This window comes from Trachymyrmex cornetzi, unplaced genomic scaffold (genome assembly GCF_001594075.2).
Source record: "Trachymyrmex cornetzi isolate Tcor2-1 unplaced genomic scaffold, Tcor1.1 scaffold11, whole genome shotgun sequence".
Classification (NCBI taxonomy): Eukaryota; Metazoa; Arthropoda; class Insecta; order Hymenoptera; family Formicidae; genus Trachymyrmex; species Trachymyrmex cornetzi.
The window spans coordinates 171,366-196,317 of record NW_017295653.1 but is presented as its reverse complement, the minus strand read 5'-3'; the positions used below and the strand labels follow the sequence as shown (position 1 = coordinate 196,317).

At 33.9% G+C, this 24,952-nt stretch overlaps 5 protein-coding genes across 11 annotated transcripts in view; 2 read left to right on the top strand and 3 right to left on the bottom strand.

Annotated features, from left to right (window-relative positions):
• Positions 1–272: 272 nt before the first annotated feature.
• Positions 273–6,573, bottom strand: Sra-1 (Cytoplasmic FMR1-interacting protein Sra-1). The gene is made up of 18 exons (XM_018510436.1): positions 6,364–6,573; positions 6,104–6,283; positions 5,491–5,672; positions 4,885–5,409; positions 4,603–4,807; positions 4,284–4,498; positions 3,961–4,091; positions 3,702–3,872; positions 3,550–3,632; positions 3,208–3,276; positions 2,993–3,066; positions 2,441–2,846; positions 2,169–2,368; positions 1,568–2,097; positions 1,372–1,466; positions 1,054–1,292; positions 817–964; positions 273–731 (listed from the first exon to the last, which is right to left on the bottom strand). Exons 1-18 carry the CDS (start codon positions 6,571–6,573, stop codon positions 519–521), a joined length of 3,876 nt encoding a protein of 1,291 aa, XP_018365938.1. The 3' UTR covers positions 273–518.
• Positions 6,574–8,008: 1,435 nt separating this feature from the next.
• Positions 8,009–10,306, top strand: nSMase (neutral sphingomyelinase). The gene is made up of 7 exons (XM_018509263.1): positions 8,009–8,132; positions 8,392–8,459; positions 8,691–8,864; positions 8,946–9,129; positions 9,274–9,600; positions 9,670–9,775; positions 9,890–10,306. The coding sequence occupies exons 2-7, from the start codon at positions 8,416–8,418 to the stop codon at positions 10,228–10,230; spliced, it is 1,176 nt and encodes a 391-aa protein (XP_018364765.1). The 5' UTR covers positions 8,009–8,132; positions 8,392–8,415; the 3' UTR covers positions 10,231–10,306.
• Positions 10,307–11,407: 1,101 nt separating this feature from the next.
• On the bottom strand, positions 11,408–17,224 carry Graf (GTPase regulator associated with FAK). Of its 3 annotated transcripts, none has more exons than XM_018509818.1 (20): positions 16,911–17,224; positions 16,466–16,623; positions 16,226–16,297; positions 15,951–16,052; positions 15,761–15,871; positions 15,532–15,636; positions 14,797–14,868; positions 14,523–14,589; positions 14,293–14,390; positions 14,109–14,203; positions 13,902–14,019; positions 13,730–13,832; positions 13,407–13,628; positions 13,082–13,187; positions 12,567–12,930; positions 12,282–12,492; positions 12,037–12,196; positions 11,892–11,948; positions 11,751–11,830; positions 11,408–11,678 (listed from the first exon to the last, which is right to left on the bottom strand). In XM_018509818.1, exons 1-20 carry the CDS (start codon positions 17,068–17,070, stop codon positions 11,587–11,589), a joined length of 2,553 nt encoding a protein of 850 aa, XP_018365320.1. In that variant the 5' UTR covers positions 17,071–17,224; the 3' UTR covers positions 11,408–11,586. The 3 variants fall into 3 exon arrangements, with proteins under 3 accessions (XP_018365320.1, XP_018365325.1, XP_018365331.1); XM_018509823.1 differs by having other exon boundaries at positions 13,938–14,019; XM_018509829.1 differs by lacking the exon at positions 14,797–14,868.
• A 47-nt stretch (positions 17,225–17,271) lies between these two features.
• Positions 17,272–21,340, top strand: cpb (F-actin-capping protein subunit beta). 3 transcript variants are annotated; one of them, XM_018509771.1, is made up of 5 exons: positions 17,872–18,253; positions 18,333–18,448; positions 18,524–18,735; positions 19,191–19,563; positions 19,785–21,340. In XM_018509771.1, exons 3-5 carry the CDS (start codon positions 18,536–18,538, stop codon positions 20,016–20,018), a joined length of 807 nt encoding a protein of 268 aa, XP_018365273.1. In that variant the 5' UTR covers positions 17,872–18,253; positions 18,333–18,448; positions 18,524–18,535; the 3' UTR covers positions 20,019–21,340. The 3 variants fall into 3 exon arrangements, with proteins under 3 accessions (XP_018365282.1, XP_018365273.1, XP_018365262.1); XM_018509780.1 differs by lacking the exons at positions 17,872–18,253; positions 18,333–18,448 and adding an exon at positions 17,272–17,637; XM_018509760.1 differs by lacking the exon at positions 18,333–18,448 and having other exon boundaries at positions 17,875–18,253.
• A 1,667-nt stretch (positions 21,341–23,007) lies between these two features.
• Positions 23,008–24,952, bottom strand: part of eEF5 (eukaryotic translation elongation factor 5) — a 4,907-nt gene continuing 2,962 nt past the window's right edge. For all 3 annotated transcript variants that reach the window (XM_018509792.1, XM_018509807.1, XM_018509798.1), the window contains exon 4: positions 23,008–24,440. In XM_018509792.1, the coding sequence (XP_018365294.1) occupies positions 24,369–24,440 (72 nt within the window). In that variant the 3' untranslated portion in view covers positions 23,008–24,368. The remainder of the gene's footprint in view (positions 24,441–24,952) is intronic.

Genomic DNA, 24,952 nt, shown 5'->3' with positions numbered 1-24,952 from the left:
GAATATTAATATATAATACTTTGTTTTGATTAAACTTGGAGTATCTTACAAAATATAAGTTCAAACATATTCTATTACATTGATAGATTGCTATACTTATATCTAGGATATTATCATATTGTATCAGTTCTGTTATAAACTATTAAAGCAGTAGTATTATATAAGTCCGTCTAGATGTATACGCATATAATATACGTATCATTAAATAGATTAATTAAAATCTTGGCGTGCTTTAGGAATAGATTAAATTTTCAAATTGTTTTTGCATTTTTTTTTCGTAGTTCCATAAATCTTACCTCAATTGTAAAAAACGGTTTTTTGTAAACATTTATAGCAATTGAATTAAATAGATAGTACAAATGATATTTCGACACAGGTGTGATATAAAATATATGAAACTTTTTAGTTAGAAATGTTCCTCCGTAAATAGCGAGGAATAATATCGTTTCTTCGAGTCCTATTCAAATTGCATTTTGACACAATCAGGACGCAAAATATAATTGTTTTACGGTTATCATTTACTGATGATTTATTTGGCGTAAATATTCAGGTGCATGATAATGCTGTTGCGCATGAGCCAGTGAAGGATGTATCGGAGGTTGAAAACAGCGTACGTGTTCCACACTTGCCGCATCGCTGTCTCCGCTTTTCAAATATTTATTCAACACAGCAAATATCTGTGAGTTCAATACTTGAAATCGCCTAATCCGATCCACCATCCTCTTCAAATGCTTTAAGAATAAATCACGTACATATTTAGCTTAAATGTGAGCAGATTGTTGTATTAATATATATTATATATATTGTATTACTTACTATTCCTTTAACATTCTCGTCTTTGCCATCCACGCGTTGCACTCGAAGAATGTGATAGCAAAAATCAAGTGCCTCAAATCTACGTTGTTGGCCCAAAAGGACAATCATAGCGCAACCAGCCCAATGCAAACCTTCACCAAATAATTCTCTGCAAAAGAGAAGAATCGCAATCGTTGTTATATTGTCGATAGACAAGAAAAAAAACTTATGTTACATTATATTAAGTGCTATACTAACTCAACAGTAAATTCAGTATCACCGACGGGAATACAGTATACAAATTGAAGCGCACTCCAAAGTCTATGGAATTCCGTGCATTCGTCCACATTCATTACACCATTTGCTGGTGGTGGCCCGACCCAGATAGGATCGTCTAAGAAGCTCCGTAATCTGCTGAGCACAACTTCGAATATCGACAAGCCGCAGCATAATCGTTCGCGTGTCAATAAATCTCCTTCTCTGGCAATCATCGCTTGCTGAAATAACAAATCGTGCATAGATTAGATCGAAAAAATACAACCTATACTTTGAAGAGATACGTCGTATATCACTTACCTTAGCGGTACCTAATTTGTCTACGTTTGGAACAATTTGTAAAGCCGCGTACTTCGCTTCTAATCGTTTCTGTTTCGTTTCGGGTTTTTCTCCCTCTGAAAATTGCATACGTAAATAATAAACATTTCACGCAGAGCTGTTTTTCATTTCTATTCAAATTAGCTTATAACGCCAAGTAACACATACTGCTCCTTACCTTTGCAGTAAGGTCTCGGCAGAATATTCTGAAACGGCGCTGCGTGTAGCAAATCGCACACTTCTTCCTGCGATAGAGCTTGTTCCATTAAGAGACAAAATAGAATCGTATTGCCAAATTCGCGAAAATTATGAAACAATTCAGTCTTAGCATCTGGATATTGCACAATGTCGTTCAACTGAGCGTGATAATAGCCTAAAACTCCGGGAGATCCGTAATCATATCGTGGAAGCTTGCAGACTTTAGGCATGGCTTCCATCAAAGTCTTCGTAAACTGATGCAGGCTTCCTTGGATCAAGGTCTTAACGATCTTCAAGAGTTCTTCCATAACCACAGCTATTCCTTGATACCCAAGAAGCTTACATATCGTACGAAAATGATGCGGACCGACGAATCCCGTATATTGTCCGTATTGAGTGCTATAAGCCAGATTTAACTGCTTACTACCCCAGAGATAATGGTGCGACATTTGAGGCGGTTTATCTCTATGAACGGGTTGTACAAATTGTAGACCGCGACACTTGACAAATCTGCCAAATAACACATATTAGTAATATCAAATCAATAATCCAGAATGTACTTAATGCAACATTATGTATACCTGTTTGTGGCGGCGTTGTAACAATAATTTGGTAAAAAGTCGTAATTCAATTCCCAGAATACATGAAGAGTAATTCTTCCGTATGGGGCTAGAACATTGTGATTCGCTTCTCTGAACATAGCATCATATTCATCTAACGCGAGCCACTTACTCAAAAGCTTATGCGTAAGGCGATTGACTTGCAACAATCCGTCTAGCTCCTGCCGGATCAGTTATCGATTAATTGGAAGATGCTTGTTTACAGCGCAAATATTGTAAACACGCGTGCTTACCACGACTCCAGTTATATCGCCGGATTCGAATTTGCTAATGGCCAAATCTAATGATTTTTGCATGTCCGCATTAATGCGTTGTGTTATAAGTTTATTTAAATCGATACTTCTTCCCAATAGCTGAACATGCCTCTGTTTTAACAACGTTTCGTATCTATTAGCGCGGGGATATGGAAGTAAATATGCTCCGAGAGCTACACATTCCACTCTGAATCGTTTGTCCAACAGAATACTGGCTGCCAGTTGCTTATAATGCGCGAAAATCTGTTCACTAAGTTTGTAAACAAATTGATCGAAGCATAGATTCACTTCGGCTTCCACTTCATCGTACAAAAATTGTTTGCGAAATATCGTCAATGCGTATAAGGCGCTGTCATTATATAAATCCAGTGGATACAAAACATATCTGCAAAATTAAAATAGCAATGATATATCATGGAATGATTATATAATACTATAGAACACAAACTTGTATGTGCGCATTCTAATTTATAAAAAGCACTATTATCATACATACATATTGACAATCATTTTACTGATATAAAAACTTACTCCATCATTGACGGTTCCTTGCTTCTTAATATATGATCAGTCAATATCCATGGCATAGACATTTCAATGGGAAACTGAAACATTTTTTCGATTAAACGTTTGGATATAAAACGAATGGTATTTCTATGTGGCATCTATGTGGAAACTTTACAGTTTTCGGCATGTTTTGGACATGATATTGATTATCTATCGTACGCACAGCAAATGGGAAATACCTGAATGCGTTTCTCCATGGTGATTAGGTCGCTGCACTCTTCGTTATGCTGATGACGTACTTGGCATTTCTAATCATGAAATAAATTACAGAAACGACTATTTTCATAATTATAGCTTCATAATAACTTCAATATGCAAGCCAGTGGAAAGGTGTTAAAACAAATCCCAAAATTTATATCCATCCATCGATGAATGTTAAGATCTTTACACACTCACGGCTCAAATTAAATGAATACGATTGTTCATATACAGCTATTGATTTTTTTAATCGACAAATTATACGGAGATTTTAAAATTACGCTGAGAGTGTTTAATAAAATTAAAAAATTAACATTATTTACCTGTATTTTCCTACCCATTGTCATTTCCAGATAAAATTCTCTATACCATAGTTGCGACAAGTCACAACAATTTTGTAGAGATTCTACGAAAGAAGAGAGTTTTCAAAATAAAAAAATAATTGTGAATTTGAAAATAATATTCATTTACTTACCACTAAAATTTAAAAGATAACTCCAGTAAAAACTAGTTTTATGGAACTGATCGATTTGAACAAGGTATTGGCCATCAATGTCTTTCCTCAGAGTGCGTTTCCCACCGCTTTTATCGGCTATTAACGATTCCAACATGGTTCGCACCATATACAATTGTGTGGAAGACGGTCCTATTTCATTTCATCGTAATGAGTTTCCAAAGTCAATAACGACATATAAGTAATAAATATATGCAATGTATTAATATGGAAGACTGACCAACGTTTCTTCGCGGGACTTTAATGCCGAACCCATTATCTGGATCTTTTTTGCCTTTTAAAGCGGGATCTCCGAGTGGTTCTACTCCGAAATGCCAATCCGCACAAGTTTCTCTAACGGAAACAATTATACTAAAACAAAAAGATAAAAGAAATGACATATGAGATTATTTTTTTAATTTTAAAGTTATTTTAACTATTAAATAATTTTTATAAACTACACTTACACATACATATAATGTATCGTATACTTGTATTACATACTATACGTGAAAAAGAAATCTAAACTTTTTGTACCATATTTAAATATGTTTATGCTCTAACCTTCGAATCAAATCCTTTTTATTTTTGATAGCTTTCCTTAAAGGTTCACGCAATGCAAGCTGTACAAAATCTTGCAGCTCAGCATATATATTCCTACGTATCGCGTCAATAAAAACAGTCTCTATTCGTGCCATTAATACTTGCAATCCCTTAATCATTGCTATAACTTCTATAAGGGCAAATTTTTCTTCGTCAGAATAATTATATCGTGTAGCCTGTATAAGAAGAATGGTATTAATAAAATAATTTTTTTTAATCAATAAACATGACAATAATGTAAAATACTACGAAACATATAATAATAGATTAATAATCATACTCTTTCATATTCTTCAGCCTCTTGCGGACATTCTTTGTTCATGTGATGGTCAGTAGGATGCAGTAGCTTCCAACTGTACAGTTCTGTTACAACACTAGTCCATTGCGAAAGTAATTGTAATCCACGTAATGCCAGTTCCGCAGTATCTCGATTTTCTGTATCACTTCGGCATTCTTTGTACGTTGTAATAACTTCGTTACTATATCTGTATACAATTATGAAACGTTGTAACACAAAAACAGATACCAAGTTAACACGAAAGAGACAATGAACAAGATATACCTTGCCAATTCACTAATATATTTTACGTGATCTTCTCTAATTTGAGGGAGATGTACCATAAGATCGGCTTGCGGACTTATGCTATTTGACGACGAAGACAGTGGCCATTTTGAAGCGTCAAAGTGCTTTGAACGTTTGATATAATTAAACGGTGCAATTTGCATATCTCCGAACAATGGTACTACCTCCAAGTTCTTAAAGATTCTATCGATTCTATCCAATTTCAATTTTTTCTTTTGGTCCAGCTTATTGATGTTACATAATTCGCTGTCCATTAGAAATAAACCAAAGCCCATTACTTTCACCAACATGTGCTTCTCGTTAGGCGTAAGGTACATCTTAGTTTCAAACATATGAACACAGATATTGACTACATCTGCAAGTAATTCTTCATATCCTGCAATCTTCTCGAGATTTTCTTTAACCGTATCACGTATTTTATTCTGTGTTGCCAAAAACATTGACAGATTCTGAGATTCTTGCAGTGTTTGAGAGTCCGACATTACTTTTAAAAACTGTGCAGCTCTAAAAAATTTTAAGCAAAGCGTATTTAAGAACAAGTGCAATTAAAAAGATAAAAATAAAATCTTGTTTTTCATAAATCACCTCCTGTATGTGGAATAGTCATTCTTTACGCTAGATTTCATATTTTTCAATTCGTCCAAGACAGCAAACATGTTGATGAATTTCCCTAAGGTCAACAAGTATGCCTCAGATACAAAATCTTTTCTTTTCTCGTGATGACACAATCGTTTAACTTCCCCTGAAAATCGCTCAATCGCTTTTCTCTGAAATAAAAATATGCACAAATATACATGTATGCAATATATAAAGCCAAATTCTAATTAACTTAACTTGCATTTAATCTAACTGATAAAATTACTTAAAGCCTCATCTTTAACTGTATAATTTATTGTCCCTTTTTTCATATGTTAACCAATAAAAAAATCTATGTTGGATCAATTGATTAAGTTTTTTGATTGATCACAGTTTGGCCGAAGTTACCATAAGTCTGTTCTTTATGTACGAACTAATATACCTTCATACTTAAAGTAAAATAGGATCTGTTCTTCATAGCTTAACTAGTATACGGTAATTGTATTTAAAATGAAATAGACATATATATTTAAAGTTTAGTGAAAGTAAAATAGAAAGTTTTAGTGCAATTTATTGCAGCAACAAAGAATAAATATAACAACATAGAGCAGTTTAAGCTTACTTGAAAATACATGAAATTTAGCAATTTGTTCACTTCAGGTGCTAACACCTCAACTGTTTTCTCATAGATTTCCACTCGGTTTGGCTGCTCGTTAGATTTTGGCTGTGGAATTGCTCGTGAACAGCATCTCCAAGTATATAACATGACTGCATGCTCCAAGCCTTCTTCCAGCAACTCATTCTAAATATTACAAACAAGAGTTTATCCCAATTAACAATGAATTATACGCACGTCAGTTTATAATCAAAGAATAAGCTTACCAGGCTTGCATGTACAGTCGCCTCTTCTATATACTTGGCGATACCCGTCACAAAACCGTTTCTGTCCTCGAAATTGGTGTCGAAGTTCGCTTGGTACACAACGGAACATGGTTGAGCCTCTATACAGGGTTGCTCGTCCGGCAACGTAAACTCGTCGAGCACGTCGACGTTCGACAGAGCGTCGCCCAGAGTGACTTTCTCGGTCGTCATCGCGCCGCCCTCGTACCGTTGTCTTCCGGAAGACAAGATGCAGCGACAACCGGGAGGTTAAGTGTGCCCCTCAAACGACAGGATGTATCTCTACGGCTCTACGTGCGTGATATTTACGTATTTCGTACATACATCACGATATGATCTCGAGATCGTCGAAATCACGAACGAGATCGTAAAACGTTGACGAGATGGGAGATACGGAGTCTTGGACCATCAAGACGCATCTCGAAACACAAGCGAGCGTCTCCCACGAAGCATAAAAGCTTATTGCCCGATCTCGTCAACACCGCCAATCGCTTCCCGTCCTAGTTTTCCGAATGTAAAAAATCAGCATAACACGGATGAATGTTTCAAACGGGGAATCAGAGGAAACACCGTCCCACGTCGTACGAGCGACGATGACGGATGGAGGGTCGATTGGGATGGGCAAAAGTCGATCGATTAATCGACGCTTTTCAAAGTTAAGGAATTAAATTTAAATGTATAATCTACTTTGCAAGTTGAGATCCGAGGATCCGATTATCGTCATTTCGCCTTTCGAGTCTTTAATTATTACGGATCTTGCCGAAATACAGACGGAGATGCAGTTTTCCATGCGTTACGCTAAATATAAAATGAAAATAAGAACGAGCGGAACGTATAAAATAGAATGATTTGATTTTGTGTGTAATAGATTTATAATTTATATAACGCGTTATTTGTTTTCTAATTTTTCCATGCGTTTAGATATCTGATTGATTACGTTATTTTATCACATTTTTCATTAAGTTAATAAAAATAGATCGAATGATATAAGAAGTTAATATAAAAATAGAATGATAAAAGACTCTTAAGAGTCTGGTCTTTATCATTCTATTTTTATTAACTTAATGAAAATGTGAAAAAATAACGGAATCAATCAATTTCCTCTGAAGTAATTAATCTTTATTTTTTAATATTGGGAATCTTCTGTTACTGATAATAGGCGAATTGTTAATTTATCAATTGATCAATCGCGTTGTGCGCAAATATAATTTTGTTTCGTATGCGTATATAGTCTGATTCCGGCCTAAAACGGAATGCACCTACAACCATACTGCTCTTAAAATAGAAAGAGACGCAACGGGTGCTGAACATCACATAAATTGTTAATTTCCGGCTTCAAGCTACGGACAGAATGTTTGATCTATATGTATATATCATGGTGAAATTAGAAAGGTGCAATATATGTTGCAATATACGTTTGTTTCAATTCAACTTACTGTACTACGTGTAGTTGGTGCAGTATTCACTCCAAATTCACCACTACAAACTTTCTGTTTTTCCACTCTATTTTCTGTTTTTTGCATTAAACTGCACTGTTACAATTCTTTTTCTCGTTTTCAACAAATATCAAGCACACACTTTTCTCACTTTAAGTTCCAAAAGTGTACACTAGTTTAGCTACAGAAAACAGATCTCAGGAATGTATTTGGTGCAGTCACTGCACTGTAGTGTGCATTACAAAGAAATGACAATAGCTCTGTCGATCTGTCACTGTTCGTAACGAGGAGAATGGAGATTCACTGATAAGGGATGTATGTACATTTGCATACGTGGATACACATCGACAAGGGCTTACTAAATAATTTTAACTCACAGACAAGAAGAAAATATGTGAAATAAATCATTCGGAGAAATAAGTTCTTTATTGTTGTTTTTCTATTTTTTTTTTATATCTCCCAGTTATCTTATTTGTGCCGTCAGTCGCTGTCAAAATAAGGCATGAAACTCGAAGGAAGTCACGGCCAGTGTCATTCCATAACAATCTAATCACCGTGTTGTGCTCTTCTACAGGACGGTACTGTTGAGACAAGAACTATGACGAACGAAATATCGGTGAACGTTTTGACATTGAATTGTTGGTAAGCATATTCTGATGAAATTTTTACTTATTTTATAAAACGCATTCCCAAGGCTCTTATTTTATAATTCTTGACGATAGTGTCGAATTACATATTGTTATTACATATTTTTATCATGTATAAAACTCTTGCAACAATACTATAACAATATCATAACTGTCATTAAGAATTGTAGAATAGGAGCCTAAAGGGTGAATTTTAATTCATATTCTGTTGCTTCTGTTTTGGTAGGGGTATACCATATGTGTCAAGAAATAAGAATGAACGTATGTCCGCTATCGCAGAAAGATGTATCAGTAGGGAATACGATATAATCTGTTTGCAAGAAGTTTGGTCTATCGATGATTTTAATCAGATAAAAACAAAAGCACAGGAAGTGCTTCCCCACTCGCATTATTTTCACAGGTATAGTTGTACGTCATCTCTGTCATCCAGACCAATTTGAATTGTTTACTAAATAATTGTAATCTTACATTTCTTGCATAGTGGAGTCTTGGGATCAGGAATATGTATTTTGTCAAGATATCCCATTCATGATGTTATGTTTCACAAATGGCCTTTAAATGGTTATGTTCATAAGATACACCATGGAGACTGGTTCGGTGGCAAAGGAGTTGGGCTGTGCAAAATAAAAGTGTTTAACATGTATATCAATGTTTATATCACACACGTATGTTCATCTAATAAACTTTTTCGTTGCTATTTAATCATGTATAAAATATCCTTTTATGTGTTATAAATAATGTAATGTATAATTAGACAATTTATGATGACTTTTAAAGGATATTAAACGTTCACTGTTTTTATTTTGCAGTTACACGCGGAATATAATCGCGAGAATGACGAGTACATGGCTCACAGAGTGCTACAAGCGTTTGATACTGCTCAATTTGTAAAGATGACGAGTGGCGGCGTGGATGCTGTCATATTTGCGGGCGATCTTAATACAGAGCCTCAAGACTTAGCTTACAGAATTATACGTGGTGTTTCTGGTTTAACCGATACGTGTCCTGATAGTCAGAACCACATAGGGACCAACGAATGTGCCAATAATAGTTACACCAGCTCAAAACTTGCTCGAACGCAACCAGATGGAAAGCGTATAGATCACATCATGTATTTAGGTTCGAAGATTGTGAAGGTAAAGGATTAATGCAACTAATGTGAAAATATTATAATACGATGTATAATAATACATTAAAACTTGTAGGTTGAAGTTACAAATTTTGGACATCCCTTGCCAAATCGTGTGCCATATAAGAATTTTAGTTATTCCGACCATGAAGCTGTGATGGCTACACTTAAATTCACTAATGGTAAGCGATGTATTTAAATATTCCACATGTATTATGCACATACATAAACATTTATCTATTTTTTTTATTTATTTCTTCAATTAATAGTTTAGATTTATATATTTGTTTGTGCAGATAAACATGATGCGAAAGATCTAAATATTATCGATTCCCTGAAAGAAGCAGTAGAAATTTGCGAAGAAGCATTGAAAAGTGTACAACGCCAACGTTTTTGGTATACATTGTCAACCTGCATGCTAATCATTCCATTAATTTGGATCATTTGGCTAAATTGCATGAACATATCTTTAGCTGCAGATATTGGTTTGAATATAGTATGTATTCTTCTGACTGCATTATTATGCTACACTGTATTTATGAGCTCACTATGGAATTGCGCAGAGAAGAATGCATTAAGAGCAGGACGTTTAGCTATAGAAATTTACATGACACATTTGGATAATAATCAAAACTAAACGTCAAATTTCTACAACAATACAGATCTAGTAAACTACCAATTAACAATAACGTATAATCAATATTATAATTTCACACTCGACAATATAAATGTAAAATGCATCACATGTTGTACATAACAGTTACATTAAGTGTAAAATTATAATATTGATTTTATGTTACTGTGTTAATTGGAGTTTACTGGATATTGTAATACTTCCAAAAGAGAATTTAACATAACGTAAAAATTAATAACGCTCAAATAAAAATTTTGTTAAATAAAAAATATATATTTAATATATATATATATGCTATCATGTATATAAATAAGGTAATATTCGTTTGCATTTATATATTATATTTATCGTGTTATGATTTTATTATTAAATAAAACTTGGAATCAATATAAGTTGAGTTAAAAAAACAAATTAGTATGAGAGTACTAAAGTATGAATACTAAAGTTTAAACTCTGTGAGATTGTAATGATTGTTTTTTCTTAATTCGTTATTGACAGAGTTACAATTGTGTTACATGTACGTTTACTATCTTTTTTTACTAAATGTCTAGACATAGACATTTATAATATTACTGATTGACCAACTATATGAACTATGCATATCATTTCACAGGAATCAACATTGTGGTAAAATATATCTATTTACATATGCATGCATTTATACTTCCATTATAATGTTGAAATTGAGTTTAGTTCTTCAAATCCAGTCTTTCAAGCGTAACCGCATTTCGTTTTATACGAGTTGCGTTTCACATTTTCTGATATCGATACTATGATAATTAAATAACATATTTTATGTATAGGTTTATAAAATTTTCCAAGATAATCAGTATTTTCTCAATATGGCATTATATATTTTATTATAATTATAATACAATACTATAAAACGAATGGTTATTACCTTTCAAATTTCCTACAAGCTGTATGGAATCTCCATATACATTATGTTGCATGGGAATGTCTTTTATTTATTATAAATGTATTCAAATACATATAGAAATATTAATTCTATATGGTCCTTATGCACATGTATACCATTCGTAAGTCATTATATACAATTTAGATACACATAGAATAAAATGCTTCTAATAAATAGTGTTTACATAAGAATACGTACACATATATATATATATTTATATTTATAATATTTATAATATATATAATTGACTAAGCAGTGTGTAGCCAAACAAAATTGATATGAACGCTCAAAACATGGCTGGTCTTGTATAATATAGCTTTCATAAATTTGCTTCCGTCTCAGTGATATTATCTAAAAGAATATTTGTAAATTTGTTTTGTAATGATAAAATTGCCTACATTTTCTCAGACGCTCTTTGGTTTTCTTTTCCTTCACAGTACTTAGGGCAGTTGCTCCACATAATTCTTCGGCACTAAACCCGTTTTACCATTTAATGTACCTTCCAGCCAACCTGGCTCCAAAGAGGCCTTAACTGTAATAATACATTTTGTTACATGCCTCTTTCAAATCTCTATAAAAATCAATACTTTCGTGTCGCTCTTACCATTTGTGATAATTTGATTTGGTTCAAATGATAATTCGCCATCGTTTTCCGCCATACACGCATATAAGGTTCGCACTCTCCTGAGAATTTATACAAACTTAGAGTCTCAATCTTCCTAAATCTTATGTATAGAATATTTACCAAATTCCTGGAATTTGACCAGGACTCGAACGTCCACTACCGGGTGAAGTGTTGATGCTGTAATTATGTATAAGATCATGATAATAAAAAATATTTATTGAATAAAAAAGTAGATTTTGCCAATGAAAGAATTGGGATATCTTACGGACATATCGATGACGAATTGCTACGCTGAGGATAAGCCGTGGGATAGTGCACGGATATCATGGTGCCACGTTTTTGCTTTATTGGTAATTCGCCTGTAAAGGGATGAGGATCCGAGGCTATTGATTCGCTCGAACTACTCGTGTTGCCACCACTTAGAACTGAAATAATAACATTTTCGTTCAGAAGAAATATCGACAGGTACTAGAAATTATTGTGAAAGAATATAAGAAAAAAGAATAAGACCTTTGTCAGTTGAATGATACATAAGATTCGCGTTAGTCAATTTTATGCGACCGCTGCTGGTACCACCGCCGCGACTATCCAAGTACGACGGTATACGATGACCTGTGCTATCAAGATCTTCTCGATCATAATCTCCATTATTTCTCTCATCAATAGTGGGCGACTTATTAACAGTTAAAGGCTGGCCGTCGTAGTAAGCTCTTGTAACGAGCTATATAGATAATATATAAATATATATACTGAATATACGTAACGATGAAAGAAAAGACAATGCTACAAACTTACGTGCGCGTGTGATGACGCGGGTGTAACTGTTGTATGTACCGCTGTGTGTAGCGGATATCTTAAAAATGCCGTTCCATTACCCGAGGAAGTTGGACCTTCTTCCATTTTAATGCATTGCGATTTACTTGGGATAACAGTGGCTTGTAGCGTGGACTGCGCTGCTACTGCGCGCTGCAAAGAATCTTGGGGTGGTCCAGCTACTATTCTTTCATAATTCTCAATCAATATTTCAACAACAATATTGTAAAATTTAATGTCCATTATAGAAGCTACTGTTTCTTCTTCTGGTCGTAATAAAGTCGGACCAAAACACACCGCCAAGTTCCCCACAGTCATCAGATTTTTATCACTTTTTTTTGCCACGCTGAAAATTTTATTCAAGTTTAAATAAAATATAACAAAAGTAAAATATTTTTTTTTATATTAAATCTTCGAGTTGAGATAAACAAGTAAAACTTAGAAGTATATAGTAAATAAGCGCTAAAAAAATTCTATAAATTAATAATATTTCTTACCTGCAAAGATGAGTAATAAGAAGAATCAGCATATTGAAATTGGGTTTAGGCAATCGATAAACGAGGTTGTGTATATCATTTATCCGAGTTTCCTTCATTTCCTGTTCTGTTAAATACCATAATGTAAAAATTACAATAAAACTTTAGTTTTATACAGAAAGAATGTTGAAAATAATAATAGGGAGGGCGAACTGAAGTGTTTGAGAAAAACGGAGAGATAGAAGGAAAAAAGCAGATCTATCGTGGAATCTTTTTAATCTCCGAGAATAGATACAATAGCAAAAATAAAATAAAACAATATATTATCAAGAATACCTATACGCACTCGCAGCTGTAATGAAGCTATTGTAGTATCGGAAAGTCATTAATGGCTCGGACAATGTTCTCAGGTAAGTTTTGAGTGCACTGGTAATAGTTTTACTCTCCCATTCAAAACGATCGCTTAAGCTGAGCTTATCCACTTTCCTCTTATCGAGACCCATTGTTAAAAGTTTATTTACTTTAGAAGCAACTCCGACCACTCTGTATAAACCTTGTTCTTCTAGTCCTGTCGACAATTATTTAAAATTAATAAATTAATGATATTATCAATGATATTTTAGATGGATAGAAAGCTCGATTAACTGAGGAAAAAGTCAATTGTATCACCTCTATCTTCGAGTGCCGCAATACATTTCGATACGAACGTAAAACCAGTTTCAGCCAATGTCATATCTTCAGGTCTCGTGGAAGAACCTAATCGTGGACAGGTCTGGAAAATGATTACATGATTGTTACACGCAATTTCGTTTATGAAAGATAGAAAAGTAGTAAAAGCGACCATTTGAATATCATTGAAATGTACAAAGATTCTCACAGGTTCCTTCCCATCCATAGCATCCATCCATAACTTCCTATCCTCTTCGGAAAGCGCTTGGAATGTATATATTACACTAGGTCTGGAAAAACAGCAGAGAGGCTTCTTTAATCATTTTTCATTCATGGTAAAATAAAATAATTATATGTTAAACATACAAATTCAACGTACTTATCTATGGCAGTGATGTCAAAGCAAAATCTTTTTTCGATAGTGTCCGATGTTCGTCGTATACAAGACCACAGTGTAAGGGTTTCCTTACCACTCTATAAAAATAAAATATTGAGAAATCATTCTGAAGATTCTTAATAACACATATTATACATATTAATAATTAAGTTTCCACTTCACTTACAAATTTTCCCGTGAGTTGATTATAAGGGATCATAGTGAATTCTTTCCTATCCTTTTGATATGTGCAATACTGTTTTGTCCATGTTGTACCAAATGCTTCTGCAAACATGTTTCTTTGTAGTGCACATAGTCAGTGACATTCATAATATAGTATTTATAAGATATTTATATTAAGACTCACTAAATAATCAGTTTTCACCAAAGAACTTTTTTATACTACAATGAACTTACTTTTCTCCATTAGGAATAAATATCCTTCGCGCGAGTGTAATTTGTTGAGACCACTTTCTACAGCGGACTAAGAAAAAAAAGATGATATGGATGAATGTAGAAAGCACTTAAAAAATCCATAATTACTAATAAATAACGGTCAATATTCAATGCTTAATTTTTAATACTTGCACTTAAAATGACAGAATAAAACTACAAAATAACGTGTTTCTATATATCTAATTTTTACTAAGTAATTAAGAGAAAAAATACAAAAATTACTATGGTAACATACCTTTTTCATGTCCTTCATTTTATTCATAAGTGATTCAGTTTTATCCCGGGTAGCAAGGAAATTCTCTCTAGTCTTGTGAAACACACGCGCACACACACAAATAAAAATTAGTAAGCGCTTATTCATGCTGTTATAAATCTTATTATATTGGTACTTTATAGAATAATTTAGTCGCGAATGTTACAGATTTCATTTATCAATGGCTATGTTTTCCCGTATCCTTATACCAATTCCAAAAGGAAATTATAGTAAATATTTAATAATGTATTTTTCTGCTATACATTCCATTTTAATGTAATATAAATACAAGTTAAACTTACTTTATTAGCAATTATATAGCACGCGTTATTTGCAGAATTCTATATTTTAAATTTTATTAAAATTACTTTTCAATTAATTACTAAATTATGAATTGTTAACTTATGCAATATGTAATTTTGGTTTAAACTGGAAAAGGAGAACTCTCATTATCAATAATATTAGAAATACTATAGAGCAAACATGTATCTACATGTTAGTGATGCATATTTCAACAAAATGTTCTTGCATACAAACATACAGCGATAACACTAAATTAAGTCATTAAAATAATGCTTCTACGTTATTATCACTCGCAATAATGCATTAACAAGGAAATAAGTATATCGCGCGACTAGAGAGATAAAATACTTTTTTCTCCTATATAATTTAATGTATTTAAGCATTTAAAAACGCATTACCGGAATCATTACCAACCTTCTGAATTTTTAATTGTAGCTCTGTCATGTAGGGTTTGAAATCTTTCGCGACTTCATGACCTTGATGATAGAATGTCAGCCATCCAAACATAAATCCCAACAACTGGAACATTTTATATTATATTAGACTGCAATTTATTTTGCACATGTGTTTAATGTAGAAAAAACATAAGTACGTAATAAAGAATAATTTTATTGCATGCAATAATTTTTGTTTAAACTATTACCGTTTCGACAAATTCAAACTTTTTCCGCTCCTGAACTTCCTGCAGTAAAAACACATATTCTAAACTAGCTTGAGAGAAGTGTCTTTCAGCCATCTCCAACGTCGCGTCAGCCTATAGATTACACATGCATACAAAATGTCAATTACTTGATGATATACAATCCTAATTCTTCATAGATCATTAAATATACCTCTTGCAAAACATTGTCCTGTTTTTTCGTGGATAAATTCAAGTAACGCTCTTGACTCTGACAAAATTTAATCGTCTGTTTCTCGAATTTCTTTTTACCATCCTGAAAGGTTACAAAACACCAAGTAAATAAAACATATTTTGTTGGCTTGAAATATTTTAGATAGAAATAAATATATACATATATAGATATGTATATATATAGGAAATATATATATATATACATATATGTAAATATTAATTGTATAGATACAAAGAATCATTAAACAGCTTTACCTTAACTCCACCGATATGTTCTTTCCTAAAATTCTCCAAAGGTAATATAATCTGATCATACGCTCGTTCCAACTAGAAAAAGGAAAGCTATTTTAAGATATGACATCATCATTACTATACTAAGAGAATTTCCTTTAAACTAATTTTTTTTATATATCAACATTTTAAAATTACAATGTTCTATCAAGATCTATTAAATGCAATGAATATATTCTACAAACTAATTTATTCATTGCATACCATGCGATCCCTCTCATCTTCTATGGATGCTATAAGTTTGCCAAATTCTTTCAAACTCTGAGATATATGAGTCTCGTCCTCAGTTTGGCTCTCGCCGATGCATTCAAAACTAAAGTTTTGCAATGTTTTGGAAAAGGCTCTTTGCGCTCTAGACAAATCTAGAAAAAAAAAACAGCACAACATTATTATAACTAATTTAACGAGCAAAGGAGAGACTAGATTACATTGATAGAAAACTATTTTCTACAATCTCTGATAGAGAAGGAAAAATATAAAACAAGCAGATTGTTATCTCTAAATTCACTTTGTCATGGAAGAACATTGCAAAAGCCTTGACTTACTAATTACGCACGGAGGTAAATTATATGTGCAACAGCTGTTACAACAAACACATGTTTCAATAGCCCGAGTAGAGGAAAAAAAAAACGTCGCGTCATGAACTTACTCTTAGCAGCCAGCAATAAATCTTTGACCTCCTTAACGAGCCGTTTGATCTGCTGACTGGTTTTTTCCAATTCACGCTCGTGATAGTGAAGATTCTCGCGGAAGTACGGACTATCGGTTAAACAATCCGTAAACTCCAGTGGTTTGAGGCCAACACCCATTCTCGTTTGTTTACGAAAATTCAAGGGTCATGAATATGAAAGGGGAGGAGAGGGCCCGAATTTAACTCGTGAGTCACGCTGTCACCCACGATCACCCGCGATAAGACGCACGATCACTATCATTACTGCAGGATTATTCGCGCAGATCCGCGCAGATTCGTATATACGAATACACACACATGCGCGATTCGCCGTGCAGTCTTCGCTTTAAGTATCGGAGCTCGACTGAAGTGATTCAATGAATAAGATAAATAACAAAGGGCACAGAACGAGAAGCACGTTTCTGGAATTCTGGAATTAGGCGAAGAGAAAGAAGGGGAAAAAATCAGAGAAAATTATACGTGTCTGTGATAGAGGCTCTCAATTCATGATTCCAATAAAAAAAATCAGATTTTTTAAAATAATTGTGTCTGAACGGAGTGAATGTGGACGCAATGCGTAAAGGTTTATCCACACGAATGTACAAAGAAAATAATAACAATTAAAGGGCACAGAACGAGAAGTGCGTCTCTGGAGTTAGAAGAAGGTGAAGAAGAGTAAAGTCGAAGAAAATTATCTGTGTTAGAGGTATTCACTTCACGATTGTGATAAGAAAATAGATTTTTTTAGAGTTGTGTGCGCTGAGAGTGAAGTGTAAACGTAACGCATAAAGGCCTGTTCACGCGATGTAGAAAGGAAGTCCGAAAGTCGTGCGATAAACGAAACACTTTTTTCCTTTAACTTTTAAGTTGCAGCACACGGTAGATAAAATGCATGAAATTATTTTTTATTTAAACCGATAAGGAGCTCCATGAGATCGTATTGAGAGGAAAATCTTGATGGGAATTTCTCACACCGTCCAAAGTTTCTCATGTGCTCCACCAGCCAATCCGTTCTCGCGACAACGTCGACTTTAAAGCCCATCGATGCCTGCGAAACGTTCAGTTTGGCCAGCCTGCGACGCGAACAGTTAACCTCGCTCCTTTCGGAGGCCAGCGGCCAGCGACCAGTGACGAGCGCGACAAACCAATCGCTGCTCGCACCACGACACACCCTTTCAATGCTCGTCTCGTTTATTTTTGAGACAATCCTAGCGAGGTAGTGGCTAATAAAAAATACGTTTTACGTTTATCTCATTGTCGACATCGGCCAATAAGATTTTGATGTTCGTCGGCCTATAACCAATTTAAATTGCGACAGTATGGTAAGACATTCAGCCTTTATGTTTCGTCCATCGTTTACCGTCACGTCTGACGCGTGCACCTGTAAATAAATAATCCCAGGAATTGTCCACACACACTGAGAAAGTAGTTTCGTCCTCCCTGTCGTCGAAGACGTCCTCCACTCGCGCTCAGAATCGTACTTTTTGAAAGAAAAATAGAAGACGATTAACAGCGTTGTAAATAATCTGAATCGTATATTCTCCTATAACTGTATGTATTCCTATTTTTTTTATTACATGTATATGTTTTAGACAGAGCAGCAAATGGACTGTGCGTTAGACCTGATGCGGAGATTACCTCCGCAACAAATTGAAAAAAACCTCAGCGACCTGATCGACTTGGTTCCTTCGCTATGCGAGGATCTACTGTCCTCTGTAGACCAACCGTTAAAGATTGCCAAGGATAAGGAGTCTGGCAAGGACTATCTATTGTGTGACTACAATAGAGACGGAGATTCATACAGGTTTGTATCGTCAAAGTGGACACTTATGGGTCAATTCTAAGCAGAATCTTAAAGCTCGTAACTTCTTCTCGTACGACTTGTAAAAACTTAAACCGGAATGTTTATATTATGCAATATTTTTACAGACAACTTCTTACAAGCTATAAGATTTAAAAGAAATCATAAATGTTTATAAATGATTATATGTGTTACAGTACGCATAGAATTATAATTTTAGCTCTTACAAGTCTTATGAGAACAAATTATGAGTCTTATGATTTTGCTTAGAATGACATTTCATCTTTTCAAGTTTGTCGATTAGTTGTAAGACAGGATTTCTCTATCCTGCAGTCAATCAACAGGTTTGAAAAACTTTGTATGACGCATGAAATATTAGGCTTAGAATTGATTAGATGGTTTGATGGTAAAAGAAAAGAAGATAATTTGTTATTATATAAACATGATATGTTTTACAGATCTCCTTGGAGCAATACCTACGATCCACCGCTAGAGGATGGCTCAATGCCTTCTGAGCGATTGAGGAAACTGGAAATAGATGCCAACCATGCCTTTGATCAGTATCGAGAGCTCTATTTCGAAGGTGGGGTCTCGTCGGTGTACTTGTGGGACTTGGATCATGGATTTGCAGCGGTAATTCTCATCAAAAAGGCTGGCGATGGTTCTAAAAAGATCAAAGGATGTTGGGACTCGATACATGTAGTAGAGGTACAAGAGAAATCGACTGGTCGTACTGCGCACTATAAACTCACATCAACAGCCATGCTATGGCTGCAGACTAACAAGCATGGCTCTGGTACAATGAATTTGGGTGGCAGTTTAACGCGTCAAGTAAGTACAGCGCTTATATATCGAACTTTGAGCTCCATTTATGGCTGCAGACTAACAAGCATGGCTCTGGTACAATGAATTTGGGTGGCAGTTTAACGCGTCAGGTAAGTACAGCGCTTATATATCGAACTTTGAGCTCCATCTTTGTTGGCTCATTTAAAATTCTGCTTGTATCTCAATAGATAATTTACAAAAAAATTATGTTTTGCTTACAATTGTAGGTAGAACAAGACGCTCAGATCAGCGAAACATCTCCTCATATCGCAAACATTGGTAGAATGGTGGAAGACATGGAGAATAAAATTCGTAATACGTTAAATGAGATCTACTTCGGCAAAACGAAGGATATTGTGAATGGGCTGCGGTCGGTGCAATCTTTGGCTGATCAAAGACAGCAGGCCGCGCTCAGGCAAGATCTCGCAGCAGCACTGCAGAGGCGAAATGCCAACAATTGATCTTGCGAAGAGCCGGAAAGTTTTGATTACGATTACGAATAGATTTTATGGTATTTTTGGATCCTTTCATCTTGCTTGGGATCTTTCGATTTTCATAGGCGTCTTTATATTTTTAGAATCCGTGAAACTTCGGATTTTTAAAAAGTTCTGAAATTTTTTGCGGCGTTCTTCGAGTTCTTTATCCGATAAGTCTTAAAATCTTGTTGGACTCTTGGGAATTTTAAATGCTACGACTTGGGCCTTTTCCAGGTCAAACCGTATCTATAGAACTCGTAAAATTCTTCGAATCATTGTCTACATTATCGAAAATGATACCTATTACTGTACTTTGTTGCCCTAAAGAGATATGAATCAATCATGAACGCGTTGATTAAACCTAAACAGTATGAAATACTTTGTTTAATTTAGAATGAAATAGAGTTTATTGTAAATATGCGGGAAAGGTGCAACGCGTTTTAGAACGGTAAATTAGATAAAGAACAATGTAAAATGCAAAAGAGAGTGAATTATAATATAGTTAACGCTTACTATGTAAAAGCTCGAAAAAAAAATACATTTAGCAATTCTCTCTTTTGATTTGTATTAAGTTTGACAGATGATTGCAAAACGATAATAAATTCATAACATTTTTGTAATGTTTGGAAAGTATTGATATTCCGCTTATACTGTTTAGGGTTAAATTTAAAAGCGCGTAACTTAGCGCTGAAAATAATATAAAACGGTTTGCATAACGTTGAAAAAGAAGTATATCATATTGCATTGTAAAGATTTGTCCTTGCAAATGGAAACTTTTTGAAAATTGTGCATATAGAAATTGTAAATTTTCATTTATATCAAAATTATTTAGATTCGAGGAAGTGGCAAAACTCAAAATTTGTGTAATATTTGGACGTTGAAGGATAATCCTACCTACGTTATATTTAATATTAAATCTGAGACATAGAGCTAATCCTCTCTGAAGGACAGTATAAAACGATTTATTTACGTAAAAGTTCAAAAGGAGCGGTTGCATTTTGCATTTGTTAATAATGAATCCATATATAATGCGCAAATAAAAGTTTTCAAATTAAACTTTATTTGTTTGTATTAAATTTTACGAGTACAAAAATCTGCTGGTACCATAGATCCTCGAAATCTGCAGATCCTCAATATCGTGGATTTTTATTATCGGAGCTTTTCTTAAACATATTCCGTATACATATTCCGGTGTGTTCTAGTATGCACGGATCTTTGATACTACAGATCCTTGGACTGACAAGTTATCAAGATCTCAAAGATCACCAGTACCATGAATCTTGCGTCTTAAAAAAAAAAAAAAAAAAGCGAATAATTTTTATGCCCTCTCTTATCCTCGTCCTCTGAACTCCTGATTCTTGGTACGTGAGGTGACGTGGATATCGAAGACTCTTGGTACTATAAATCCTTGAACCCTTGTAAACGGCTGCGCAATCATACATATTGAGAACCTCGCATATTCTATATATGATCCATGAGCGCATTAGATTATTTCTTGTAATGGAGACGCAAAAAAAAAAATACCGCGTAGAATTCGTAAGTACATAAATGAAAAGAAAAGCATTTTTTTATGTTAGTGCCTTCTTTTTTACACTTGATTTACACCACCGATATTATTACCCATAACTTAATTCTTCTGTAATTAGACTATCATAAGAATTAACTTAATAACGTAATTTAACATTTTTTTTTGTTGCAAATACCGAATGATGGCAGTGTGCGGGCGAGTCAGTCTAAGAAAGGACTAAAAAAGACATCACCGTATTGCTCCTGTGAATATTTTCTTCCAGTATTTCTATACTATTATTTTTTTCATATGTATATTGATACCTTCTCTCTCTCTCTTTCGGTTATAATTAACAATCGAAAGAATTATGAGCCTGGTCCAATATAGCACACATAGATTATAGTATTAATTAATTAGACGTTATTTTGTTTATTTCGATTATAATAGATAAGTTTTTCGATTTTAATATCGTCGCACAAATCAAAGTCATCAAGGAAGGCGCGTTGTTTCGCGGTTACCCTTTTAACATTTTTGAACAAAAAGATTTAAAAAATAAACTCTTATAAGATATATAGCTCTTAGGAGGGATATAAGGATAATAATTGTTAGATATATCGGAATTTATATATGCATATATTTAGCGATTTGGGGTCTTCGTATTTATTTGTTATGTAAAGGAACTTCGTTAAGTGTTGAAGGACATTTAATCGCTAGGAGCATATTTAAAACGACGATCCTAACGAGGTTTGGTGATGCAAAGTTCTCGCAGCAAGTCAGAAGCAATCTGAATGTTTTAACGTAGAAAAAATAAAAACTTAAGAAGATCTAGAACGCTGTGTTATATTGGAGATAATTCTTTTACAGAAAAATAGGATGCGAATTATCGCGAGGACACCAAATCGAGCAAATTCAAAGTCACAGAGTTCCATAAGGGAGAAAAAACGTATACCTTCCAATGATAACTGTGATTACACTCTTGTAGTTAATTATCTGCTTATAATTATTCCTAATCATTCAGACTGCACTTTCGGAACAATTTTTTTCTTTTATACAAACGATGTCACGAGATGGAAAGGATGTAAGGAAAGAAAATTCTCTTCACGCACACTTTGCAAGTTCACACAAGGATCTTCCATTCGCGGCCCTCCTCCCACTTTATCTAATTATAATCTCTGTTCTAACGTTACATGGTCTAATTAAAAATTATCTTATTGATTAAAGGCGGTTTGTGTAACCTGTTCTGAAAAATGTTTATTATTAAAACGAGATATTACAACAAAATGTAATAAAGTCTGAGCATAAGCCAATTACAGTCTCTGTACGTGACGCGATATTGTATCGCGCCGCACCAGCCATCTCAAAGCGCGCGAAATATTATTTTGTGTGATTCTTAAGATCTCGATGTTCCTGGATTTAAAGGTCTAAATCGTATCCCGACACTCTTTCATATCATTTTAAGCGTTTTTAAAATCGTAACATATTTTCTCATACAAACTATTTCTATTTTAAAGTCTCTGCATTTTGCGATTTTTAATAAAATACGATAAATATCGAAATGCTTGCACTATCTAAATATTTTAAGATATTTAAATTCAGATTCCAAATTCATGAATGTAATCTCATTCTCGGAATCTATCAATTTTTTCAAATGTGTGAATATTAAGCACTTCATATCTTATCGATTTTCCGAATTTCTAAGATTTTCTAGAAATTCGAATGCTAGACTTTTTTATTGTAAAATTCTCAAATTTTTAAGACTTGAAATATTTTGTATGTTTTAGTTTAAAACCCGCAAATTTTTTTAATTCTCTAAAGGTAGAACTTTGAAGTTCTTAACCCTTTTAGATATTCAGACCGTATAAACTTCGATTTTTATAAGTATAATTAGACCTAAAAATCTCGAGAACTCGAGTTCTTTCCATAAAAAAGAAAGAAACCTTTAGCATTCTGTAGAAATTCCATATAGCGAAACTCCAGTCTTATCGATCATTACAGGAAAGATGCTTGAAGTGAGCTGCTTCGTGTCGGGCATCGCTAGCATCCCATGAAAAATTGTTCCGCGCGCGCGCTCAAGGACTCCAAGGTCCTTTTCCTACGACCTCTTCATATTGGTCTCCAACAATTTTCTCTCTCGCATTCTCTCATGTACTCTTTCTCTCTCTCTCACTCACACACATAAGTGTAATAAGTTACAAAGCTGTTGTAAATAATTTCTTTCTCTCTATTCTTTAAAAAAAAAAAGGTCCAGGATGTGTCTCAAGGCTTTCTCAGTTTTTATTTCCCAATCAACTATCTGCTGAAGTGTCGCCACTTTCTTATATAACAAACAACGCGTGTGTAATTACTAGGTACACGTGTAAGTGTATTTGTATGTATCTGTATGTGTATATGTGTATGTATATATGTATAAGTGTATATAACTGTACGTATACCTAGTTTTTGTTGTCCCGGATTTATTTAAATATTGTTGGATAAAATAATTAAGTAAAGCGGATATATTATTTCGGTAAAAGTCGTTTCTCGCGCGTTGCTGTTGTTATATGGAACTGCTAGCCCGTTTTGCTTTCTCCCCCTTCTCACTCTCTCTCTCTCTCTCTCACTCTCTCATTTTCTATTTTCTTTCTCTCTCTCAGACATTCTTTCTCTTTCTCTCTTTTTTTCTTTCGCTCTCCCACTCTCTTCATCATCTTCCTCTAGATTTTTTGGTTATATTATTGTTGTTTTTATCCTGTTTGACCAATAGTAAAGGTGTTGATTGATTGGCTAAGCGGGTGGTTTTTGCTCGAATGTGTTGGGCTTCTCTGTCGTCGTAATCGGGCTGAACACAATTATTTGTCGAGGGAGGTGTTATTTTTGACGGCGATTACTACCTCCTCACCGCATGCCTTGAGTACAGTGCACTGAAAAAATATAACACAGATTTATATATAGTACACATTATTTTAGCATGAAATTTTTGAAAAGATAATTTTTCTTTAAAACTTAATATTGTCAACAATTGTAAAGGAACATTATATAAAAATAGATATTAATTTTTTAAATATGATAAATTTTGTATATGGTAGTATGAAAGATAAAAAAAAAATTAAAATTAGAAAAATATTTTGAAATTGAACAATGCTAGAGTGTTCAGATAGTATAGAACATTCCAGCAAATTGAATAATGTTTTACGTAAAATACTTTATTTTAGTAAAAAACATAAGATTTTTTGACTTATTTATATAATTTTACAATTTTTCTCTTGTGTATAACACGTAAATATTGTATCATTATTAATTTATACAATATATAGTTGAGAAATAGGAACTAGTACTTTTGTTATTTGTTACTGATAATTTTTAATAAATGGTTTTAGAAATTGTTTTTGCGCTGGAATGTTTCATGCTACTTTGATGGGGGGGGGGGGGGGGG

Coding starts and splice junctions, on each gene's coding strand:
- Sra-1 (XM_018510436.1), bottom strand. CDS start 6,573: ATGACGACCGAGAAAGTCACTCTGGGCGACGCTCTGTCGAACGTCGAC. Junction 3,873..3,960: donor AGTCCCGCGAAGAAACGTTG/GTCAGTCTTCCA, acceptor GAAATGAAATAG/GACCGTCTTCCACACAATTG. Junction 3,633..3,701: donor TTATCTTTTAAATTTTAGTG/GTAAGTAAATGA, acceptor CTTCTTTCGTAG/AATCTCTACAAAATTGTTGT.
- nSMase (XM_018509263.1), top strand. CDS start 8,416: ATGACGAACGAAATATCGGTGAACGTTTTGACATTGAATTGTTG. Junction 9,130..9,273: donor TCAATGTTTATATCACACAC/GTATGTTCATCT, acceptor TTTATTTTGCAG/TTACACGCGGAATATAATCG. Junction 9,776..9,889: donor TACACTTAAATTCACTAATG/GTAAGCGATGTA, acceptor TTGTTTGTGCAG/ATAAACATGATGCGAAAGAT.
- Graf (XM_018509818.1), bottom strand. CDS start 17,070: ATGGGTGTTGGCCTCAAACCACTGGAGTTTACGGATTGTTTAACCGAT. Junction 14,590..14,796: donor AAATGAAGGACATGAAAAAG/GTATGTTACCAT, acceptor TTTTTTTCTTAG/TCCGCTGTAGAAAGTGGTCT. Junction 11,679..11,750: donor AAATCAAATTATCACAAATG/GTAAGAGCGACA, acceptor GTATTATTACAG/TTAAGGCCTCTTTGGAGCCA.
- cpb (XM_018509760.1), top strand. Junction 18,736..19,190: donor AGAGACGGAGATTCATACAG/GTTTGTATCGTC, acceptor TATGTTTTACAG/ATCTCCTTGGAGCAATACCT. Junction 19,564..19,784: donor GTGGCAGTTTAACGCGTCAA/GTAAGTACAGCG, acceptor TTACAATTGTAG/GTAGAACAAGACGCTCAGAT.